General features: G+C 33.0%; 1 protein-coding gene across 4 annotated transcripts; it reads left to right on the top strand.

Annotated features, from left to right (window-relative positions):
- The first annotated feature begins 518 nt into the window (after positions 1-518).
- Positions 519-26,514, top strand: LOC128229253 (uncharacterized). 4 transcript variants are annotated; one of them, XR_008260060.1, is made up of 5 exons: positions 519-656; positions 1,502-1,558; positions 21,026-21,548; positions 21,915-22,030; positions 24,201-26,514. XR_008260060.1 is itself a non-coding variant. In XM_052941035.1 (4 exons), exons 2-3 carry the CDS (start codon positions 21,029-21,031, stop codon positions 22,019-22,021), a joined length of 627 nt encoding a protein of 208 aa, XP_052796995.1. In that variant the 5' UTR covers positions 2,703-2,723; positions 21,026-21,028; the 3' UTR covers positions 22,022-22,030; positions 24,201-26,514. The 4 variants fall into 4 exon arrangements, 2 of the variants coding, with proteins under 2 accessions (XP_052796995.1, XP_052796992.1); XR_008260061.1 differs by lacking the exon at positions 519-656 and adding an exon at positions 679-916; XM_052941035.1 differs by lacking the exons at positions 519-656; positions 1,502-1,558 and adding an exon at positions 2,703-2,723.
- Positions 26,515-27,327: the final 813 nt, after the last annotated feature.

The following is a 27,327-nucleotide window of genomic DNA, read 5'->3' as shown; positions in this document are numbered from 1 at the left end:
AGCCAATACGATAGACATTAAGATAGTATTTTACATGACTAATATTCTAATTAAATGAGACCTATGCTTTCCAAGTATTTCATTACAATGTTCTAAAATATGTAATGTATTTTTTTCGAATAGGCATTAAAGGACGTATTTGTTTGCACCAATTATATCGAGATTTTAAAGAACTGATTCGCGAATGAATCATAGCAGCCCCCAAATGTCTTCACAACCTAGCTAAAAAGAATTAGTATAAATAAGTTAATATCCGTCTTTTGGCGGTAAACATTTCCTTTCAAATTAATCATTAATCTCTAAATTAAATTTGAAAAACTTTAATTTCATTGCAAATCTTCTAACCTTTACATGGTTTTCATAATTGCCAGGGTTTTATACAAACCATTGTTTCAAATTAAATGCTTATGGGTGTTTTACAAGAATCGAATTGATTGAAATGAATTCAAGATATATAAATTTGAATTGGAAAATGTAAACGTGGCGCAGATATTCGTTTACAAAAACAATCAGGAAGTAAATAAGGTGTTTTCAAAGAATAGTCAGCCATTTTTAGTTGTGACACGAAATACATATTTGAAAAAAAGTCTTTGTTTAAAATGATCGAACGGAATATTAAACATTAATATGACAGTTATGGCATATTTCGAAGAGAAGTATGACATTATGTTGTTCAAAGTCATACATTAAACTTTACTTTCATGAAATTCATTAAGATTTAAGAACAAACTAATACCAATTTATGTTTTCACTACTACGTATTAGGTTATTCGATTCACATGCATTGGACAAGCAACATAAATGAAATGTTAGGATTTTGTTTCACAAGTACTGTACATTAGTGAAATATTACGTTATTCTTCATAATGCAAGTGTTTTTTTATCTTCAAATTGTATGTCTGTTATTTAATCGAAGGTAAAGGAATTTATATATTTTTAAGGATTATATGGATTATTTCTTAATAGGTTAAAGGAGAGGACCATGTCTCTTACAACAAACATGTACATAAACGAAATGTACAATATTTCTCATTTTCGAATATTTCATGTGTTCAATATCCCATGTCCTATAATATTAAACTACTGCGCAATTTATAATCGTTTTGACAGATCGTCTGCTAGTTTTAAATCATATATCAGCTGAACATTATCTGAAACGCTGAGATAGATGGCCACTCCTTCTGTGTTTTTAAAACTTGCAATCCAATGTAACATAATTAACACTATAATTACTGAACATTTTTTGTCTACCTTCAGTAATATCTGTTTTTTAGTATTTAAGTGTTCATCTCAAATAGATATTTTTTGCTCAAAATGTTTACTTATGAAGGAAATATTTTATAACTACTTGTCACTGAATTAACTACTGAAAGATGATTTTAAACTAGCAGACGATATGTTATCATGTAAAGTTACAACGATCAGGATATTTCTCACTCGTTTAAATGCTTACGACCGGTATTTCACAACGGCCTTGAACGAATGCGCATTTCGTTTTCAGATTACCAACTCATCTGGCAGTGAATGAAGACGGCTCCTGGCGGAAAGGACTAATAAGGTAATTAAATGATTATCAGTTTACAAATTTATATAATATATAGTGGTTACAGCTCATGCATATATATATATATATTAACACAATTCTATAACCTTTGTCATTACATTACAAATATATTTATGAAATAATTTCGTTCATGTTGTAATGAAACATGTAATTACTGAATTATATTAAATATTGATTGCTCAACTCGTATAGTGCTTGTATTGAATCATCTGTAAACAATCTCAAATTGATGTATTTTGCCACTTGAGCCATGGCCTTCTGGATTTTCTGCTAAAAGAACTCAAAACCTAAATCAAATATATATGTGGCTATATACATAGATGAAGATAATTTACATATTCTATGGTACTCTCAATTTTTCCATTAGTTCTTTTTTTCAATTTTAACTCGAATTGTATTCAAAGAACATATGAGTGAGCCATTTGTATACTGTAATAATCATGTATTTAGGGGAGCTTTTTCTTTGCAACATGTTAAAGTGTGACAAAATCAGAATAATTCCATCATGCTGCACATAACGTATTATTATTATTGTAAATCATTGCCAAGCTTGGTTTATTTCGTGCTATTTGATTTCTTTAGCCATTTAAATAAAATACCATAGTTGTATTATGAATTGTGAATAGCACATCCCTTTCAAGATAAAGCATCGATGGTGTAACAATATGTCTTATCACATCGCCATTCAAAAACAATCAACAAGTACTGGCATAAAATACATCCTAACAGTTCAAATAAGCTACATTTTGATCAACATAAATTAAAAAAACACTATCTACACAATGACATTTGTAATACATAACATGTGAATTTGTTTTTTTTAAAACAGTTATATTTTATGTTACACGTTAAACGTTGTGGCACAAATTTGCATATTTGATCTCACCTTATCTGATATAAGACTATTAATCGTACACGAATGTTTTAAAAGATGGCCACAACATAAAACAGGCTAATAATTATAATTAAGATAAGATTGAATGATATAAAGTGCCGTCTCTAAACCTTCGATTTTTTAATAAGACAGCTGGAATAAATCTTGGCAACATTCCAGCAACTATCTTACATAGATACTGTCGTGTTTCATCATTTCGAGTTTCATCCAATACACTTTGTATTGATTTTAGGAAATCCCCTAGGATCTTAGGCATACATCAAGGTATGTTTTTATATATCAACGACCAACAATGTTTTACAATGGTCCTTTCTTGTTGGTATTTATTTTAGTATTGTGCAGGAAAGGCTTGAGTTTTAAATGATAACACAAGTTAAATGTTAAAAAAGGACAAGGTAGTTTATAATTTATATATAAATCGTGTAACGGCTATTGATAAAAAAGTAATAATATTCTGTATGATTTCTCATATTGTAATATGAGTATGTAAGAACTTATCTGATATTTGGTTCAATTTGCAAATATTTGAGTGTTTATGTATTTGCTTCTCAGAGCGGTCTTAAGTGTGTGTTTCAATTATGTCGACACATTTTAAAGAGAAAATAAAAGCTACACACCTAATAATATCAAATATGGCTATCTTAATACATGATTATAAGTTCCCTAAACTATGCTACTCTCAATTGTTGCTTTGTTGAATCTTAAATTCAAAACATGTGAATATAACATTTGTGTTGGCCATTTGTATAAATGGAAGTGAATACTTTCCAAACTCTGATTAGACAACTGTATTCAGTTCATCATGCTGCATATGTAACAAACAATTCTCACGGGCATCTAGAGAGGGAGGCGTATACTTCAATGAAAGGCACTTTTTCATCGCATAATTTCTTGAAGAATTAAACCTTATGAAAAGATAGTGGATATGAATTCGTATACCCAGTAACAGTGATTGTGCTTCAATTAATTAAGACACATACATTTTTTACACTGTGCAATGTTTGACAACACAGTAGCCAGATCTTTAAAAGAAGACATTTGTGTAATGACACATGGGTGAGGCCTTACAGAAACTACATGAAAGACATACATGGCAATATATATTATCTAGGCTTGAGAGCAGAATACTGGAAATTGTGATCATAGATATGACCCAAATATTATTGTTATCTTTCACTTGACTTCAGTCTGCTATGTTAAGGATATACAATGAAATATTTCATTTTATTATTGTGATAGGCACAAAAAGCTTCTAGTTCCGTCATGTTTTATGTATATGTCCACCAAATTTGGTTAAATTGCAAATAAATAAATGATACAAGATATAACGCATACACCTTGAATGCAACCAATCAAAAATGCCTAAACGTGAGCAGGAAAATAAATAATGAGATGGTATATAAATTCAATCATTAAATCTTGCCTATACATAATCTATTTCAATATTTATATGGAAAAAGAAGCCCAGTAGCCAAAAGTTTAAACATAAACCACGTTTAACGGCAAAGGGTAAACGCCAAAGACATATAGCACATAAACAAACAATCACAAACCAGACACATGGAACAACAGCACAAAACTCCAAAAACAACACAGTACATATATACTAATTAAAAACCTGTTGTGATTACATATATAAACCCTAGTATTGCCGCGTTTTTGCTGTGCTAGTAATACATATATATGCTTTATGTAAACCAGGTTGTCCGGTTAGCGAAGTGGTTAGTGCACTCAATTTTAACCTAGCTCTTCCTTGTTTGAGTTCCGGCCTTTGCCTTGTGAGTTTGGTTTTCGGTCACCAAATAAGACAAGTGGGTTTTCTCCCAGTACTGCGGTATCCCCCACAATACAAGGCCCCACTCTCGCGTAACATCGTGCCAACAATAGTTATTAATATGGTGTTGCAAATTTCTGTTTCACAGTCGTTGTTTAATAATTATGTTTAAACTGTACTAATCGGGTCTAACGATTTATCAACTACAAAATACTCTACAGGAAATATATCATATAATACATAACATAAAGTTAAAGCAACATAATCTTATGTATCATATCCATATATTAACTTTCGAAAACATATATTTATACATCAAGGGGATTTATAAACAATAAAACAACAGGGACAAGCCTGAATTTCAACGTCAACTTGATCTTCAGAGTACATCGAGCAATCGGCAAATTGGCATATTACAATACCTTTGGTGAGAGAATATACTTAACATTGTACAGACGGCCGTAAAATAAATATTTACGACACAATTAGATAGTAAATTATAAAGAATACATGTTTATAACAAACATACAGATAAATAAGAGGAATAGTTCACAAAGCAGGTAAATTATTAAGTTTTTCCTGTTTAGTTACATAGCATGGTGAATTAAGGAGTGTTTCGAATAGTTTCTTTTAAATTTCACATGGCATTCTCTTAATAAACGTTTGAATAATTGTGAGTGATACATTTTACAATATTTTAGTTTTAAATTATTATAAGGAGGGATAAATGAATGCCTTTCTTTCAATATTTAATTAAATAACCAAGATCATGTTTAATGGCACAAGGATCAAGAACATACAAACATTTAACATATAATATGTACATATATTTTGCGCGTACCCACCTATCTTGTTACACACCTCTTCAAAAAAATGCAAAACAAGCACTGACATACAATTACATGGTACACGTATATTGTTTAACAAAAAATATTTACAATTAAGGTCAACTAAAATGATACTGTAGATATAATGACATTTTGTAAAACACTCGTTGATAAGATTACTATGTTCGTTGTTTTATTTGATGTATAATTATGTGGCACACCTCAATACATACATTACTGTGGTACAAACCCGTTATTATGCAAGCATTCTTCATGAGATACAGGCACTTATGACACTTCGTACACTTTTCTCTTTATACAACAGTGTATGTAATGTCTTGTTGTATAATTATTGTGTAGTTGTAAGTTAAAGTTGATTTGTTGGCGTTCAAAATATATGTAGGTTGATAATTATTTTCTTGATCTCCTTCATATTTAGGTGTTAACGAAGGGTGTTTTTTATAATCCATTAAATGCGTTAAAGGCATTTGCACAATCTAGTTATATCTATGTTGTTGAAAAATTACTTTGTTTAGAAGCCTGTGATCTCTCTGTTATTCCAAATCTAGTATAAAAGTCTCCTTGTATTTTCAGCATTTATATTTTTTGCGTTTACAAAAAATGTAGAGACATAGGTTGCTGGGAAAAAAGGACCGAAAATCAAATATCTCAGCCAGGTTTGATTAGTTATAGATATACCATCGCAAATAGCTTAATCTTTTTACTTGAACAACCGATAAAAATGTTTATGACAGCTGCATATAAACCAACTATACCAATTATAATATCTTGTGACTACTTACACTCTTTTTGAAATTAATATAAACACATGATATGCATATTAGAAAATGTAAAACAGAGTGAACTCACATCGCAATAACGATACCATATCGACTAGCTAATTTCCGTTCTGAACAACTTAAGGATATATAAAAATATAAAGCAGATACAAATAGATTAAAATGTAGATCACATTTCAAACATTAGTGTTATGGTTCTTGAAATGAATGTCCTTATGAATGAAAATGTAATCACCTTATGTTGTGGTGTATGATCATCAGGCTTATAAGAAAACTTACAAAGACAAGTTATCTTAAAGAAAGGAAATGTAACACAAAATATTGGGCAAGAGCCAAATAGAAACTGTTCTTAGTACGCGTTACTGTGCACGTAAATGATTATTTATACTTGTTCCAATCAACTTTTCGGAGGTAGAGGGGTATGTAAAAATAAGCTTGTTGGTCGGTAGGTTCGACTTTGGCAATGAACATCTGATATTTAACGACGTTTGCGCCCGCAACTTAAAATTGGTCAAAATATAGTGTCCTGACAATTACTAATGAAATGGTAGACAGATTGAAGTGAGTTTAGTACACAAGTCATTTACCGAAAAATACAGTTCAAGTACGACTTTCGTCTTAAACCATTAACTTTTAGCTTATGTCCCGTATTAAATGAATCAGTATAGAAGAGTTTGATTAGTATTGAAAGTCATTCTTTTAATTTAATGAAGTAGTGATATTTCGTATAGTTGGGCAATATCCTGTATATAAAAGAGAAATAACTTAAAGGATATTGATCAACTGAGCTCTTTGGTATTTGTATTTGAATATTTAGAATTGAACTTTATTTGGCTTCATTTTGTGTTTGTGACCTACATGCTATGTTATACTTCCTATCTTATCTGTCCCCTTTTCCATGAAGAATGAGTTATCAGTTTTAAGTAATATTTGGTACAAATGTTCAAAACCATAAAACCAAAGCCAAGTAAGACTTTGGATGCAAACCACTATTTTTATATCTGAGTTTTGTCACCTTTTCAATTTCATAAAAAAATGTTGTTCGGGTAACAAATAATGACGAAGTCGACGGATTATCTTATAATACAGATCAGATTTGACCCTCTTTATGTATAATGTCCCCCATCATTCATAATATGCTTTATAAAGGACGATAAATTATGGCAGATATAATGAATTAAGATACATTTTTGTATACATGATCAACACAGTTTAATACAGGCCAAGATCAACTTTAGTTAAAAAATGTTTATCGGAGGTTTGGCTCCTTTTCAAAGGAAGAGTTTACGATTCCGTGTCAATGTTGCCTGATGGGGTATTTGTCACTTATGTTACAGCTCTAGTTTCAAAATAGTGTAACAACAATTAGACCTACAATAAAACAAGTATTGCAAACTGAAATATGTGACGTAAATGAATTGCGATGTTTGAAAACATAAACTATTGTATAGATAAACATTCCACATGTATGTTTCTTGTATTCGAGATAAACGTGACATGTGCTTTAATGACAGCATTTTGAATTTGATCAAAGAAATGACAAATATTCCTGTGAAACAAAACATTAATTATTAATGTTGTAAAAGACCAGATCAGTTATTAGAGAAAGAGTAGCATCATTTGGGGTATTACCATTAATACAAATCAAGCAAAACTTCAGGATTTATTTCATGCTTAATATAATTGATTATAGGATCAAATCTTAGTTGATATAATTTAATGAAATTTGTATTGCTTTATTAGGTTTTCATGACAAACAGTTTCACAAATGGTATCAGTGTTGATTTGCACTTATAAATGATTTATAACAAATATTGATAACCTGAATGAAAGGCATAATGCAATTAGTTCATAGTTTATTTAAGTCGTATCCACATTCACGAAAAACACCTAACAAAGAAATCCTTCATAGATAAAACCTTTTGTAAGAACTATATTATTAGAATTCTTTGAAGTGTTCAACTTTTTACTAAATATATAGTTTTGAATAACTCAATATGTATAATACAATTTCTTTTGTTGGTTTGTCCTAAACTTACGTAACATTATTTTGCCGTTTCTTTAACAGAACTTGTAGTAGAAAAAAACAAGCAAATTATTAAGCATGCTGTTTCCCCGTGTATACGTTCTAATCATACCATTAATAGCTTGAAACATGTCAACATGTTTTTATTTAGCTACTATATTACTTATCAAGCTTGTAAAATGTTTATTTTCTTTGCAACGAAAAATAATATTTCCCATATTTAATATATTTTATTTCAGAGCAAAACATGTGGACTAAAGTTTAACATGTACATTCTGTAAATGAACTTCATTTGTGATTTCATATTGATAAAGATCAGTTCACGAACACACTGTCACATACAACAGCCAATATTTATTTCCTCCTCCCTGCTGATAGCTATCATCTTCAGTGCAGGCTGCTCGGCCAAGGATAGAAGCCGTGTCATCCTCTAACCTTCAAACATATTTTAATAAATAAAAAGAGGTATCATTAGGGATCCGTGATTGACTACATCGCCATTATTAACTGTAAAAGACAACATTCAATAGTTTCCAAGATATTCCCCTTTTTTAATAATGCAAGGGTAGATACTGAAGAAATTATATAAGGTTATATAAGTTATATCCTGATGACTCATGAATACATCATGATCTTCATATACACTGGTCCAAATTGATTATTCAGCATTTTGGCTGTTGTTAGGTGGGCATACTGAATGCAAAATGGGATAAAGGATATATTGGTGCTTTGGGCTAGGAGGCACAATTTAGTAATGTCAAATACTGCAAATAAGCTGCTTATCCAAGTATACCATAGCTTAAGTTTTTGTCCTATGACCCTTTCCTTGTCTATAGACTTTTCTGACTGCCAAATCAGCTTCATCCAGAAGGGTGAAGAAGAGCTCTTCATAAGTTTGTAATGAAATGAATGTCATTCATGTGAGGATTCTGAACTCCCGATAATCTATATAAAATTGACTTTTACCAATGTTCACATTCACAATTGTCTGTGTTAGACAACTTGGATGTCAGTGGTCTCTCTTCTACCGAATAAAGGTAATTTATAATAACTAGTCACTACCTCAAAATACTCTTACTCTGACACTCAATCCCATTATGGTTTGTTTTATAGTCCAATAACAATGGATCTTAATGTGACATGTGAAATCAATGTACGTGTGAGACTAATTTGTAAATATAATTTGAGCAAATTGTAAATAGCTGATAATTGACAATCGTATTTATGAACAGTGCAAACACTTAAGACTTGATTAAAACTTATTACTAAGGCCACTTTTTTAAAGCTGGATATAGCTTTAAACACAGCCTCGGACCTCTTTATGACATCAGACAGGTTTAGGAGCTTTAAAAGTATCTTAATTCAGCCTTAATCTTTAAAAATAAGACGTTCACTCTAATACGTAGCGCCTACGGTAATTAGTACAAGATTAATTGGATATTTGGTCACGGTTGGAAAAAATAGCACAAGTCCGTTACAGTGTTTACTGCTATTGCATGCAAGCGTGATAGCGATCTAACACACTGATTGGTGATATTTCAAAAGTTAACGTATGTACTGTCAAACAAGTTAACACATAATGTTACATTTAACATATGTTTATGCAAATCAGGTGAACACTCTCTGATAGTTCATATATTTGCACCACCTAAAATAACATTCAAAATATATACCAAAAAATGCCGTCAAATAAAAGTCAAATAATTATTCGTAACCCTTAGTACTGATATATATTGGGTTCCTAAAACATATGAACGTTTCCAAGATGGGCCCAACTGGGGCAGTTGCTCTATTCACTGTCTTACCCGGGGGAATTTTGCCTTAATAAATACCATCCTGAGTGTGAGCTTCAGCATTTCCCCATGAACAGTATGTTTTCCTAACATGATGGTATTCGAAATTTGAATATAATTTATTCAACAATTTGATCTTTTTTATCACATCCACATAAGAAACTTTCAATAACAGTATAAAAGCATGGTGGTCAAGCCATCCGCACAGAGAAACTGATTTCTCCAAAAAGACATTCATGATAAAAAATAACTAAAATGGTGTATAAAAATGTACATATAATGATTAAATGTCACAATTCATTGTCAATGAACGGGACATGGTCAATAGCCAAAACAGCGCCTAGTCATGTTCAATGACACAATACCAAAATCGAAACAGATGTAAATAAGAACACACAAGAAACAAGCAGAGACTACCTAGTACGGGATATTGAATTATCGTTCAGAATCTACATGGACAAGACAACAGTTTAAACTTATATACAGGAATCAAGGTCAAACAAACATTAAACAAGTGACACAACGGTACAAGATGACAAACATTAAACAACTATAAACATATCTTCATCGGTGGCTCCCGGGGTTGAATACCTGGTTGCGTTATAAAAAAGTAAGTTAATGTATAAAACAGTATAGTATACAGTTAGTAATTAGGATTTTAGAGTATTCTAAACTGGTATATACAAAGAAATGATGTTTCCAGTGTAACGGTGCTTTAAACCAACCAAGAACCTAAAGGTCAATTTATGACTTCCAATTTATGAATGAAGAACCACAATGGAAAAAAAGTTATTATCCGGGACTCTATTTGTGTTGTCATTGGTGCTTAGGCCATGAGTATCAATTATTTGCATGTGCGTGATATTGTTTTATTTTCTGTACATGCTTACAACCATCCATCGATCCATCCATCCATCCATGCGGAAACCCCTACTAATTTGAGGGTATCGAACCCCAATTTTGTGCCAAGTTTGGTTAATACATACAAAAGGTCATCTGCTTATCAACTCAACTCAACTCAACTCAACTCATCTTTATTTCCACCATTAACGGTGATATTCATATTATGTACAAATAATTACTATGAAGGCATGATATCTATATACATGATTCATGTACATCCACAAAAATTAGCATATTATATCAACATGCATATTGAGATTGTGTTTGTATCCTTTGCATCAAACTTAAGGTATAAGTCTTGTAACGAACACAATTATGCACTATTCACAAGACAGTTATAAATGAATACAAACGATCGTCTCAAGAATTGTTTTCGCACTGCTTGGTAATTCTGTACACTTAGCTCTGCCCCAACAAGTGCTAAGAAAAACATTACGCTATCCATTGACGCCACCTTTCACGCTCATGTTTGGTGCACCCGTGAATGATGTGTATATCCAATATGTCAGTAACTATTTGATATCCATGATATCGTTGTGGCAATTGTGGTGGCCTTTTGCACCACAGTTTTGAAATAAACATACGAATATGTTTATAACAGTTTAAATCAAATATATCATACACTGTTGCTCTACTTACACGCGGTTGCAAAATTCTGAATAGACTAAAATCGTCGTCTGACAAAGTTCGTGCTGACCATAATGAGGTATCTTTCAATGAAACAATAGTTTTAACTGTATGTTTCCATTGACGTCTAGAGGGAATTCGTTCTGAATTGGTCAGAGCATGTTTATAAACACTTTTAGATTGAATCGTTGCGGTTCTAGTATCTGTATCTGAGACCGTAAAAGTTATCTTTGCATTCATCATAAAAAAGACCTTTCTTTTCATTATGACTTGAGGTATCATTATGCACATCTTTCTTAATAACTGAACGCAAATAGCGTTAATAATATCTCATAAAAATCTTGAAAAAACTTTTTTCAGCGACATATTTAGTTCATAAAGGGTATTTATTGGGTCACCTTGAACAACTAAACAAGCATCTTATAGTGTGCGCCTTTCAAAGATGGTCGAAAAGAAACGTGTATATGTAATTAGTACAAATTGATGCTTTCTAGTTTAGAAGTTCCTTGTAATTTATGTATGTTCTAATATCAGTAATCCTGTGATTAACTCGTGACTCATGCACTGCAAACACAAATCAAATATCTCTTCTTCGATAGAAGTAAAGATATTTCATTTAAATCATTGGTTTTAACAAATGTTAACAAATTTGGAAAGAAATAGAAATAAAAAAATCCCAGCAATTTTCTTGAGTTATGACACAATATATAAGGCGTATTAATATCGGCAAAAATGTTTACATGTTTAAATATTTTACTGGACTAAGCACTTTTTTTGTAAATTGTGCACTCCATATATAAACTGTTTTGCAATAGTTTTTCATATACTGATGTTACATAAGTCTGAATCATGTCTATAAGAGACACGCCCATTAACACCATCACTGTGAAAAGCAACACATAGAAGGCGTTTCGAAAAATCATAGAATACCATTTCGAATAAGTACCAAAAAAAGAAAAAGTGAAATACTAGAAAACATGTTTAGGACTCAAAGACTATGCTTGCGTGAATAAGACGATTTTTCGGAAATATTTATATTAACTTATTTGAAATGAAAAAATATCATGCACGCAATGGGTTCCAAATAATACAATAACGGGGAAAGTTTAAAGTCATATTGTCAACGCAAAATGGTGTTATAAACACAATAATAACACTACTGTCGTGACAAGGCATCTTAATAATAGCGTCGTGTGAAATTTCGTCTCAAGCTTCCACTTCACTGGTCTGGAATAAACTCGATCTTAAGACCATATTTGTCCTACTCGCGAATTATTCCGAGCAGCCCCTTAAGCCTACGAATAAAAACGGAGACAATTACTTAGATGTTACTCCGTGTATTTATCGGTTAATTACATGTTTTTTGTCTTATTTTGTAAGTTTGAAGGCTTCTTTTAAAAGTTTACCTTGCAATCCAGTTGTGCAATCCCGTTGTGCATTCTTATTTCCTTCTGGCTTGACAACGATTAAATAACTCACTCTCAAATTACATTTTTTTGAGAGTCAGCCAAAAGGTAAACAATTTCTTTGTTGTCATAACCTGTTCCCATCTATTTCAATTGTTCATCTTAAAAGATCCAAAACGTCTATCCGAATTTTCTTGGTACGAATCACTGACATCTGTCGTTTTATGTCTTGAATGTCAAAATACATGAACACGTAGCAAGTAGAACCATTGTTTGTACTTATGCACCAGGCAATTGTAACCACGCTCCCCCCCCCCGGTCCGGGGCTATACCAGGGATAGCCGGTGAAATGGGCCGTGTTTTTACCTTTCAGGTGGCCCCGCAGTGCCGGATGAATGCGGTGGTTTTGTCTTCGCTTTAAATATAGCGGGGAATGGACCTTAACTAGTGTCCCTGGTGTGCGGGGGCATTTGGCGGGGATTTTACCATCTGTTTCGTACCGCAGGGCGGGGATTTTAGCCGGAGTTGGCTGGACAGAAAGTCAAAGTCCCCGCTATTCCCCGGACCTGGGGGGCCGTGGTTACAATTGACTGGTGCATTAAACAAACAAATATATTATATCGTATTATTAATTCAAACATGTATGTACAGTTGTTGTTTTCAAGTAGATTCTAAATACAAGTTTATGGCTTACTTTGTTTTGTTTATAGAATGTCAACAGACAACACTGTATAAAAATGCCACCGTATAGTCCACACTGGTTATCAAACACAAGCATATTTTCCTAAACTGCATTCGCGTTATTCTCCCTTTTTACTATATATAGTAACATATGTATTTAGTGGTAGCTATGATTAACCGATCCGATTCGAATTACGCATGTCGTGTCATTTGGCTTAAGATCACATTCAGTGGATGTTGAGTCGGGAGAAGAACAGTGAATGTGCAGGTTGTTTTTGGTTTATTTAAATATTAGGTAATTTACTTTTATTTCAACGTAGAACAATAAATAATTTTCATAATAACAGCTTAGAAATTGTCCAATGATTATCCAAAACAAATGCTGAAGAATAAACAAAAGACGTTTAGAATAAAAGAACAATTTAAAAACAGTTAAAATCTTTAAAAGTACCAGGAAGTAAATCAATTACTTAAGATTTCCTAACAACTACCCATAAAGAGAATCAATAACTGTAGTATTTCGGAAAGGTTGGTCAACAGATACGTAATTTTTAAAAGTATATCTATGTAAATTCTCTGGCACAAGTTTGATAATTTAAATTGTGTCGCCCATATCCATTATTTTCGTCCAAATCATGATTTGATTCACTTTAAACCAGGTATTTAAAAACACTAAGTGCTATCAAATTTAGAGCAATTAATGAAATCAATCATGTAGAAACATATTAAATTTATTATACATGTATTTGTAAATGTTTGTACGAACGTCTATAAAGATGCACTTTTACTCCCAAATCAGATGCACTAATATTAATATAAATGTTTTTATTTACCGAAAAAGAATGAATAAATATCGAAATCATCGGCTTTTGTGAAGATTTTCGCATTTAATACACAGTTACAATCTTTTTATCAGTCATACGTATTTTTCATAATGCATTATTTCGTTAGTAGTTAAAGGTTTATCACTTAAAAATTATGTTTGTTATACATGTGTATGTCGGTAAAAAGCTATACATAGCTCATGGATCAAATATCATATACAGAATTCGACAATAAACAAATATTGACTGGACTTGGACTTGATTGAGTTTAATTACGCGGTCACTTTAAAAGTCCACATGCTTTTCAGTTATTACTTATCGAAATCTACTGCTTTCCCCGTTGGGTACCCCTGATCACGAATGAATTCAGAAATATGGCGAACAACTGATACGCGCACCGCACTTAAACACTCTGTTATTGGAGCGAAAATGGAAATTTATTTTACAATGAAAATTGCAGAGTTGTATTGCATTTTTGCACTTCTAGGGTATTTCATTCATCATTCTCGGGGAGCAACTGGTCAAACCATGAATATCATTGCTAAATAAACCATATAACATGCAATTTATTTGCGCCATAATTCAACCATTAAACTCGACCGGATTACTCTTAATGTAGATTAAGAAATGTATTAAATATTTCTATTATTGTCTCCCCTTCTTTGAAACATTTCGCAAACATAAATATATTTATCACATGCTTACCCTTGTTTTCCGTGTAATATACCCATTACGAATATTTTTATCTTACACATGTGTAAGATTACCTATCAGACATTTCTATTGGCCAGACTAATAACACGCAACCTAGATATCCCTCCGCATTGCTTGTAAATTGAGATAACCGTTGAAGTCAAATCGCGTTTTTGACCATTATTAAGTTTCATTTTTAATTAAAAGACTTGCACAGTTATATATTTTATTGCGCTTTATTGAAATGATATAATAGTGTTTCATAAGTGATGCAAAAACCGAAAGAAGGAGTGGCGCGTTATTGCGCGTGTCTCATCGAACATGTGAGGATCCAGTCTGGATAGGATTTTTAAACATAGCTAAATTTATCAGAAAAGCTAATCTGACCAGACAGTATAAACTGTTTGAGTTAACTATGTTGTTGTAACATTTTTTAGTTTTGAAGCCATTTAGTTCTTTATACCAAAATCTAAAAGAAAAAATACTTTTTGTATGTTAGCATTACATATTTGGTTTTAAAAAAAAACTTCTGATGCCATACCAACGCACACATGAACTATTTTTTTTTCAGGAAGGTCCATTAAATTCTAAGATATCATTACAAGCATCTTATACTGCCGTCACACCGGACTGGCGTCCTTACCGCGTCCTAAACTGTCATATTTTGGAGAACGCCGATGGTCGCATTGAGAACGCCAATGATTTTTCTAAAATAAATCCAGATTTCGGTCAGCCGTCACACTGGAGTTCTGTGCTCTGCGATCTGTGTATGTACACGGCGTTCCCAACACGACCTTACCGCGTTCTTACTGCGTCCTTGGAGTTTCTATTGAGTTTACACGGCGTCACTGCGGCGTCCATACGGCGATCAGCAGCGAACCCACTGCAACCCCACTGCGTTCTTAGCGTTTCTACCACGACCTTACCGCGTGCATGGCGTTCCCACGGCGTCCTCGCTGCGAGTATAAAACTCCACTGTTCTTTCGGAAAGCTTCATTCATTATTTTACTCTCATCCGTTGAGGTCACGCATTTCAAATCCCGAAATATCCGCCCTGACATCGCGGTAAGGACGCCATAGACGTGATGGGGTCGTGGTAAGAACCCCATATACGTGGTAAGGACGCAGTAAGGTCGCCATCGGTTCCCCCGATCCTTTTCTCCGCGTTTACATGGCGACTCTACCACGTCTGTACTACGTTCCTTTGGCGTTGTTCGGGTTCCTACTGCGATGCTACGGCGACCATGGCGACCTCAGGGCGATCCCACGGCGTCCTGAGCCAGGACGCGCTCAGGACGCCGAACCTCGGCGTTTACTTTGAACATGTCCAAAGTAAACGCCGTCGCTCTGCGACCTTCGGCGTCCTTGGGGTCCCCACGGCGTCTTGATGCGTTCTCACCACGACCCTACGGCGTCCATGGCGTCCCTTCCACGTCCTGGGTCGCCGTAGGGACGCAGTAAGGACGCCAGTCCGGTGTGACGGCTGCATTAACCAGTTAATTAAAACTAAACCTTTAAAAAAATAAGTATTTTGATATGTTTACTACTTTTTAGCTTAAGAGTAATTATGTCGAGTTTAATGTTTAAATAATAGCGCAAATAAAATGCATGTTATATGTTTTTTTAGCAATGATATCCATGCCATGCACTGTTGTCATAAAGCGACATAAAATTACAGATATTTTTGAAAATAATATAAACACATTCGGCCAATTGTTCAGAACTATGATATATATCAACAACAATTAACGACATCGTTGTTATCTTTTAAACTCTTATACATTTGAAAACATCAAATAAAACTGCAACAGTTAAGTTTATGGAACAGATTTGAAATACTGCAAACCGCAAGTGTATCTATGAAACTTCTGAGTAGTAAATAGTTGAAAGATAAAGACGACGACCTTAACAACGTTGTAAACCCTGACAAAGTCATAAATTACTATTTACAAATGTTGTAATGAAGAATGCGCACACATGGGATTACTATTGCATATTGTTTTCGACCCAAGATTCATGACGTCACAGATTTGAATAATAAAGACCTTGACACCTCGTTTATTAAAATACGCTGTATGTATAAGTGGCCGGTTAGGTTGAATTACAGGTGAAATAACCACGTGATTACTCATTTACTTAATTTTATTACAGGAATGAAATCCATTATATTATAAATACCTTTCAATATTGCGAAATATATCGTTATAGAATACAGCTCTTCAGATTGTGTCGTCTAAATATACATCCGAATTAGTAACTTCAAATAATAACCCCGTAATCCAACGTGAATTGAACACTATCGGAACAGAATTATACCTTTATTTATAAATGGAGAACATATTTCATATTTTGCAGCAAATATTGTCTCGGGTTCAATCGCCGACCGAGTCATACCGAAATAAGCTAAACATATGTTACCAGTAGCTCTCTCGCAAGCCACTCGGCAGAAAAATGTGGGGATTTTAGAGTATTTCAGTACGGGTTGAAAGTTAACTCTTGTGTATCGGTAAATAAAGCAGGTACTAAAAATAACCAAAGGGTCTATTCCAATAATTGTACATCGATTACGACTGAATACGTATCGGAATGGTTTGGCGCACTCATACTCAATATTAGATAGGTAAATCTAGGTAGCAAAAGCAATGTTTCAAATAATACATTAACCTTTTTTATTTCGTTCGTTGGCTTCCAAACTCGAGTGATGTCTGGTGTCATTCGAAGTAACGTTGTTAAGTCCAATTGGGGGGGGGGGGGGAGTATATGTTACATACGGCAAGAAAGTATATGGGATATTTCAGACGTTTATTTGATTCTGGATAACAATTAATCATAAATAGTTTAATTTCAGAATAATTCAAATATCTGAGTGCTCCTCAGTGTGACCTTTTTTGCAATTGTTTCAATAGGTCGGCCCATTTGAATTAAGCTAAACACTGCATCACTTAGAATATCAACTGTCTCTGGGTTCAATAGCAACGCAAAAAGGTCCAACATGTTTAGAATACGACCTACATGTGTAGCCAACAACAACAAATATCTTTATTACACTCAGGTTATACATACATGACAACATGAGGACAAATAAGTTTAGTCAGCAGTGTCAATAAAAGCTTAATTATACTAATACGAAAAGGATGACTTTGTCTCGAGTGGCGGAAATTAAATGATTTTGTACTTTTTTATGGTCGTACATGTATCGAATAGCCAATAAAATTGTAGATAGACAATCATTAAGTACTAGGCTTAATCATTTCAACTTTCGCGGGTATTTAAAGGTCCGCCCACGGACACTCATCCGATACACGATCCCAGCATCAGATACTGCGTGTCGGTGACAATGTGTCAGCCAATGAGGTTGTATTCTAAGTCAGTAAGATGACCTGAATTAAGATCCTAATGCTTAAGAAGGGCTCGATCGCTACGCCCACTCCGCCTATTCCTAATTAATAAGATTTGCATTGATGTCATATAACTATTACATGCATAGTATTGTACTCTCCTTCTCGCGTCAGGTGACGGAATGAAACAAGATCATTATACATTATGTCTTAAATATTGCACATGTGACATAAACGATTCTCACAAGATGCAGTCAAGTAATGCAAGTGTGTGTATTATGTCACTTTATACATTCTTGCAGAATTGAATTGATTGATCGATTGATTCAAAATTGATGTGAATTCAGATTGAACACACTCAATAAATGGAGATGGTGATTCATGAAACTGTCGCTTAAATGGTGGGTAGACTCTTTAAATGACTACCATATATTCAATGCATTTTTGGAAATGTTAAGGCCATGGGGCTAATTGTCAAAGAAACATCATGAACTGAGGATCTAAACCAGTATGATAATCCAATCGAATGGAACTCGTACAAGCTAGTTTCTTCCAATCCATTTAGACACATTTTATATTATTTTTGCACTAATATTTGAATATAATTGAATTGAATAAATATGCTTAAATTAGCAGTAACTACAGTGACATTCACAGTAGCTAAAACATTAACCAATACTTATGCATAACAGACACTAAACGAGATACACAATCCCCACAAAATAAAACAAAGACGTACTACAAATCCATCAAGAACATGTTTTACCCGATATAAAAGTAATTCATTAGCAATATGTTAAAAACATATCTTCAAAACTATCTTATTAGAATTATTTTAAATATTCAACTTATACATTTTAATCACTCACTCTGTATAATACAATTTCTTTTGTGGGCTTGTCCTTAATTTAAATAACACAATTTTGCAGATTTTTTAACAGAACTTTTAATGGAAAAAGCAAGCGAATTAGCAAGCTTGCTGTGTGTAATCCCCGTGTAAACATTCTATTCATACAATTAATAGCTCGAAGTATGTCAACATGTTTTTTATTTAGCTAGTTTATTACTTATCAAGCTTGTGAAATGTTGATGTTCTTTGCAACGAAAAATTATATTTCCCATAGTTGATATATTTTATTTCAGATCAAAATATTTGGACTTAAGTTTAACATGTACATTCTGTAAATGAACTTCCAAAAGATCGTTTGTGCGTTGATATTGATAAAGATCATTTCACGTACACACTGTCACACTCAAGAGCCTATATTTATTCCCCCTCTCTGCTGATGGCTATCATCTTTAGTGTAGGCTGTTTGGCCAAGGATAGAAGCCATGTCATCCTCTCAACTTCAGCCTCAAACATATTTTAAAAAATAACAAGAGGTATCATTAAGAATCCGTGTTTGACTACATCGTCATAATCAACTGTGAAAGACAACATCCAATTATCCAATAATTTCCAAGATATTTCCATGTTGTTTTTTTCAATAGTGAACGGGTAGATACTGAAGAAATTATATAAGATTATATAAGATATAACCTGATGACTCATGAATACATGATATTCTTCATATATACTGGTCCAAAAGGAGTATTTAGCATTTTTGCTGTTGCTAGGTGGGCATACTGAATGTACAATGTGATAAAGGTAATTTTGGTGCTTTGGGCTATGGTGCAAAATTTAGTTATATCAAATACTGCAAATAAACTGTTTATCCAAGTATACCGTAGAAAAAGTGTTTTAACAACAGACTTTGTCCTATGGCCATTTCCTTGTCTATAGACTTTTCTGATTGCCAAATCAGTTTCATCCCATATGGCGAAGAATAATTGACTTCATAAAGTTTCAATCTGTTGAATGCCATTCATTTGAGGGTTCTGATCCCTTATGATCTATTTAAAATTATCTTTTAACCATGTTCAGCTTCACAATTATCTGTGCTAGACATCATGGGTATCAGAAGTTTCTTTTGTATCTAATGAAAATAATTAACAATAACTATTTATTAGCTCAATATACTTAAACTCGGACACATAGTATTATATGTTGTATTATAGTATAGTATAATAATGGATCTGTTTATGTGTCTTGAGACTTTGTGATGTTTGCATGAATTTCAAAAAATGATAGGTGCATTTCGAAGCTAGGATATGTACTTCATCCACTAATTTCAGTTATTATTTTAATATCTTTCTCATTTGAAAATATATAATCAAGAACTCTCAAGACATTGTTGATTTGGAAGTCTGAGTCATTTTACACAAAAACAAAGTAATAATGTCGACAGACTATTCCGAAAGAACGTGAATGCTTTTTGATCCAAAATCGGATAAATCTTCTTTTGTAAATTTTGCTCAACTCCCTACTCCCATGTATCCCGGCGTAAAAAACACTTTTTCAGGAAAGAGGGACTTTAGAAAAAAAAACTATTTATTTTTAATAAAGAAATGAAAAAGGCATAAATGAAACAGAAAATTCGCCAATCGTAAAAAATTGTTGTTTTTTTGGACATTCTTGAAATAAGATATGAACTTACAGTTTAAAATAAACAAACAAATTAAAATAGCGTAAAAATTCCTAACAGGAAGTTAATCATATATTTACAAATCAATTGCAGTTATATTAAAGCGATTACGCCTAAATAATATTACTTAGCAGAATGATTTACTTGAGTACCAGACTAATAATATATGCCATGTGTTGACGGTCTTCGTCGAAATATCCGACGGGAAGGTTCGCGCGTAAGCCGGTTAAGAGGCTTGCCGAGTTTCCTTGTGTCGGATTTTTTTATACAAACAAACATTTAACCTTAGCAGCAAAACTAATTTATATCTAAGATCACATTTATATTACACATATATTCATTATTTCAGACAATGTCGGACTACATTCACCCCAACAATGGCTATCCGAGTATTGTCGAGACAGATAATGTGCCAAGTATTCTGCAAAACAGCCAGGAAGAGACTATAGGAGGGCAACACGCATCAGTCACGACATACACAGAATTTGAACGCCCTACAGAATGGCAAGATGTCACTGATGAGGGTAACGAAAATAGTGAACTTTCAAATGGAATAGTTGTGGATGTAAACGGCAGGGAATGTCAGCAGGAGAGTAGTCAAGATGGAACAAGCGAAGCACTTGTTATAAGTGGATCGTTAACGGAGCATCGGCGTGAAAGGACTGCTCAACGAAACAGTCGCATTTATGAGGAGAATGGCCCGGTGGTTGGGCTTCCTGCACTAGCTACGGTTACGTCTAACGCCAATGCGGGTCTTGCGAGATATGCAGACTACAGAAGACGCCTGAAGTCTTTCAAAGGCTATGCGAAAAAGTGGCCACACCGGAATCCTTCTGCGGAAGACATGGCACGATCAAACTTTATTTTTAGAGGTATTTTTATTTAAATAATTACCATCTTCTTTCGTTATTTGAAGATTGTTAAAAAATGGCAACAATGTTTACGATAACATGATCTAGGATATTATATAAGATCTGTAACGAGCTCGACCATTTATACATATATTTACTGATGGCAAATAATCTTGATGAAATATAATAAGTAGGATATATGTTTTACGAGGATCACATTACCGGTTTACATCCAAACATCGTTTTACATTGGCTCATTCACTTTTGATGACCAATTTACTCATTCGCTGATTTAATTCATGATTTATGTCGTAACAACATGTTTTCAGTAAAACCAATAATTTGTCTTCAAACCAAACAACGTCCGATGTTTTCTGTATGTTTCAGGTTCTGATCGTCATCCCGATGCGGTTCAGTGTTACTTATGTGGAAAAACTTTCCATACAATACAAGAAACAGATGTTCCGGACAATCTCTGCGAGTGTAACTTGTAACTGAATCGAGTAGGTATTTGTGACTTTTAGAAAATTTCTAGATTCATATTTTTGTTCAAGTGTTAACCGGATAGATCTAAGCCTTTGGGATACGGTAATTTCGTAAAAACACCCGCATGCACATTTGTTTTGTTTCCCTGTTAAGTTTAATGAAAATCAAAAACACATGTACAATGATAAACTTGAAAACGCAACACCTGAGTATCGACACTCATTCATGATATGAAAAATATTCAGTCCAGTATATTACTTGTGAATTAAGTTTCACGATTGCCTATATTGTGTTTTACAAGTATCTCAATTAACGTTTGTTATTGATTAGGGTGTTGGGATATTTGTTTACAATAAGACGAAACCAGACACACACGCAATTAATCAATTCAAGTGTTGTTTTTTACGGAAATGTGAATTAAAATTTAAATTTGAATATTCAAGCTTATAAAGCCAGTTAAAAGCTTTCATCGACAGTTCACCACTGATAGTTCAGAGTCACAATACTGCTGATTCAAACATCACGAAACTACTTAAGACACAACTTAATCTCAGTCCCAACTCATTTTTCCCCAAAACAACAAAAGTTATTGAAAATACATGACGTTACACCTTTTACAAGCATTATGGCATATTATGTTTTGATTAATGCCAAGTGTCCATGGGAATAATATTATACAGCCATAAATGTTCTTGGGTACAATGCTTTGCTTTCAATGCAATGCTTTTTACACTCTTAAAGTGGTTTACTTTGAGTTATTTACAACATCTTTTTTCTCCCACCTCAGATAAGTAGATCTCATAATTTAACAATGCTAGAAATTCTTATCTTGTCCACGGGCGAAGATAAAATGCCCGTATGGAACTCCTTTTTAATGGTCGCCGCCGAGTAGTTACCTTCCTTGTTGAAAACTGTCGTCTGTAGCATCATGGAAACCTTGTCTTATGGCAATATTTAGAACGCTAATTAATTATTTCTCGCTTCAAATGTTACCATAAAACAGTTATCACACACCATTCAAGAAATAATGCTTCACTTTCTTTAGAACTATTTGGCTATTAACATAATCTGTATCACTGTGCGCATATCCATGACAACCACGAATTATCGCATATCCATAAGCAATTATTTTCACTAAGCACAAAAGCAAAAAAATACATTTTTACTTAATTTTGTTTAACTAAGGTGGGAGAAAAGGCATCTTCCATGGCCGAGAGTGTAAGATAGGTTCATCACGACCCTCGCGCATGGTGTTTTGCGGAAACTCGGTAAACCTCGTTTCCGCAAAACACCCTAGGCTCGGGTCGGAATGAACCTATCTTACACTCACGGCCATGGACGATACTTATAATCTACAAAGCTTATAAGAAACCGCGTTTTCAAAATGCATAAACACTAACAAAATTAACATCTTACTATGCATGTATACCTAATTTGAGGTAAGACTGAGATTTGACTTGAGTATTTTATGATATCGGGGCCTTAAACTTCAAACAATTTTGTGGTTTCGAATAATACTCTATTCAGAGAGCCTTACTCTCGTGACGCCTTTAATTCCACATTATCCATGTTAAAATATTACCACAATGACAATTTAATGAAGAAACTCTATTGCTCGATATGTGGAAACAGGATCATTGATAACTTACTCCCAAAAACGCACTACCAAAATTAGTACAATTGTTTTAATTTACCGTAAAGGATGAATATAAAAATAATCAAACACAATGGTTCTTAAGAAGGATACCATGTATAATTTGAAAGAAATCTTTCAGGACCCACCAGACATTAAATATTTGTGCTTTTACAGCTATTGAATACACGATACCAATCTTGTTATCCGTAAATAATATATTCCATACATGCTTGATTAAGTACGTAGATAAAGGGTTATCACTAAAAATTTATGTTTGATATACCTCTTTACGTATTGATTTAAAATACGAGTATCACTTAACATTTCAGCCTACTGATTTGTCCCAGTAATGTCCAATGATTAACATGTAAGAAAATCGGGTAAGAATTGTATGTAAATGCGTTTTTGTACTCAATCCAAAGACACTCGTACATTTGGTATTGTCTGATATGTTGTGGTTCTAATTTGGATCACATAATTATGCACTTGCTTCGGTCAAGGCAAAAGCGTTAAAAAAGCTGTATAAGTTGTTTTTGTTTTATTTATTTCAGGACAGGTGAAGCTGGATTTGAAGTCGAACAAACTAATACAAGCAACAACAATTGAACAAAATAGTTTGAAATGAACTGTTAAATGTAAATACAAGAGGGTTTTGTGTTTAAATATTTATTGATTTGCTAATATCATGTCAATGAACTTTAATTATTCTGACTTTCAGTGTTATTTAAATTTGATAATTTGCTGAAATGTTATATATTTGAAGCACATGATAATTTACAACAAAACTAGAGTGGATTTCGTATTCTATGTACTGTGCAATCTTTCTTCGAATAATAACAAAGTGATATCATCTAATATCATCAAGCTCATTTTCAATACCTGGGACCGTATTATCAAGTACGCTGGGGGACGATCCTGTACCTAAGATCTATGTTTAACAGTGTAAACAAATTAAAAAATAACTATAAAATGCTATTATATATTTACAAAAGGTTCCAAGCGACGCAGTGTTTTAAAGGCCGGCTATAATGCAAACGTCGTTTTAAGAACCAAAATTTAAAAAAAAATGTTTAAAATAATCATTTTTTATTTTGGTTTGAGGTTTAATATTTAGCAAGCATAATTCATATATCCGTTGCAACATGTACAGCTGTAGTAAGGAGTTGAGCAATTATTACGAAATAATATTTTATCAGATTTCCATCAAAAAGCATTAGCGTTTTCCCGGAAATATGCAAACTGAATATGTGTATGTGTCAAATTTATCAGTACTACCGAATTAACAATGTCTTGAGGTTTTGTGGTGATTGCAGCTATTTTTAAAACAGATATTCGCATTTTTGTATCCACGTAATGAATTCCATCTACTATTTTCCAATATTTTTATATTTTAATGTTTAATAGCATGTAGGCTGATGTCAGTGACTTAGGGCTTAATTCAGGATAAAAGGGCAATGTACTTTGTTTGGGTTGGAAGAAGTCTCAGGCAACAGCCAATATTGCTTATATAAAATAATATCAGCTGAAAGACTTCAGGAAGTAAGGATCTACAGATAAAAATCTCATATACACATATCACTTTTTTATGAAATGGTTTATACTTCCAAAATTTAAAGCATAGTTTTGTCGTGTTGTTGCGATTTTCTCTTACCCTTTGCCATTAAAAGAGCGCTTACCCTAAAGCAGCTTTTCTGAAATTCATTTATTCATGTCATATTTTGCATATGTTTTAAAATTCAATTGAACATATAGGTTTTTGTCCTGTTTTTGCCTTTTTGTCCATGTTGTGGATAATGCGTTTTTTTATGAATATTGTTTTCAAAGACTTGTGTCAGTGGGATCTTAATTCGAGGTGCATCATTATCATATATAAAGACTTGACTTAATCAATTTATTATGATGGTACGTTTTATATTGATGATGTTTTAGCACCATAAGTCAAGATACTCTCTTGGATACAGATTTTGACTTGCTTTTGATATATTTCTTTTTAAAAAAGCATTCTGTCTGTCATCTCTGAAAAAATAACATATAGTTTTCTTTCTGATTTGCCCTTTGTCCATGTTGTGGATAATGCGTTTTTTTATGAATATTGTTTTCAAAGACTTGTGTCAGTGGGATCTTAATTTGAGATGTATCATTATCATATATAAAGACTTGACTTAATGATGTGTGAGCACCATAAGTCAAGATCGCCGTTTCTCTTGGATACAGATTTTGATCCATGTTTTTTAGCAAAGCATTCTGTCTGCAATCTCTGAAAAATTAGATATGACTTGTGTATTGATATTTGTTGACATGATCAACAAAACATACTTATTAAATTAAGTGTTTTATTTTTTTATTACTATATTAATTTATTTTTGTGAGTGTTCTGTTAATGCTTTGTTTGATTTTAGTATCACATTGCACATGTGACAATACACTTGCATTGTATTACAAATAAAGCTTTAATATGTTTAATGTTTAGGTATGCACATATAGCCAGCTAAATGTTAAGGGTGTGATTTTGAATGTGATATTTGCTTTAGAAATAATTGTTTATATGTATCGAGCCCGTTCCATGAAAACGTACCTTCTCGGTGATATTTTACACTGATGGAAAATTATCTGAGGTACAGACACTGCCCCTAGGAAAGTTGATGAAACGGCCCATGCTGTTGAAATGAATTGAATGTATCAAATCTGATTTTGTTATTATCCAATAGAAGATTATACAGTACAGTGAATACCAAATCCACTCTTTTGTTCGTGTTGTAAAATATCATGTGCTACAGATATATAACTTTCTAGCAAAAAACCTTGAACATTTCATTATGTAATGAGGTCTGTACATCTTTTTTATATAAAAAAGAATGTCTCGTACTACTGCACTTCATTTGATGAAATTATAACTAAGTCTTTGGTTTGGAAATGATTTTTTTGTAATTCGAACTTGCTATTTAGTTCATATTGAATTATGTACGAGTGCACTTCCATGAAGTATTTGGCAAATGAACTAATTTCAATTTGATAGTTGTATGCATTTATTGAACGTTAAAAATAAAATAGATATAAAACTAGAAGATATAAAACTAGAAGATAAAAAGAAGAAAACATATGAGACGTCGTCAGCGAAAATAAGTCATGAGGACGAAAAAGTAACGTTTTTATTTTGTGAGGTTTTTATGCCTCATAAGCAGGCAATAATGGCTACTTTTACATATTTTCGAAAAGGTTCTTAATTCAATTGTATTCATAACTAAACTTTTATTCTGTAATTCTATCTCTTGGTTAAAGTTTTTGTATTAAAGTCAATACCAAAAATTTCATATTGCGAGATATCATGCCTCATAAGCAATCAATCATAGCTTCTTTTGCATGTTTCGAAAAGGTTTTATAATTTAATAGTATGCATAATTATACGTTTGGTATGTTATCATATCTCTTGATATAAGCCCCATGGTTACTTATGATCTCCCTGATTTCAATGTGGAAAAGCCCCCTGGTTACTCATGATCTCCCTGATGTCAATGTGGAAAAGCCCCCTGGTTACTCATGATCTCCCTGATGTCAATGTAGAGAAGCCTTCTGGTAACTCATGATCTCCCTAATGTCAATGTAGTCATATGTCCCCTGGTTACTCATGATCTCCCTGATGTCCATGTGGAGAAGCCCCCTGGTTACTCATGATCACCC

The sequence above is a fragment of the Mya arenaria genome, chromosome 3 (assembly GCF_026914265.1).
Source record: "Mya arenaria isolate MELC-2E11 chromosome 3, ASM2691426v1".
Lineage (NCBI taxonomy): Eukaryota > Metazoa > Mollusca > Bivalvia > Myida > Myidae > Mya > Mya arenaria.
This window is presented reverse-complemented; position numbering and strand designations above follow the sequence as displayed.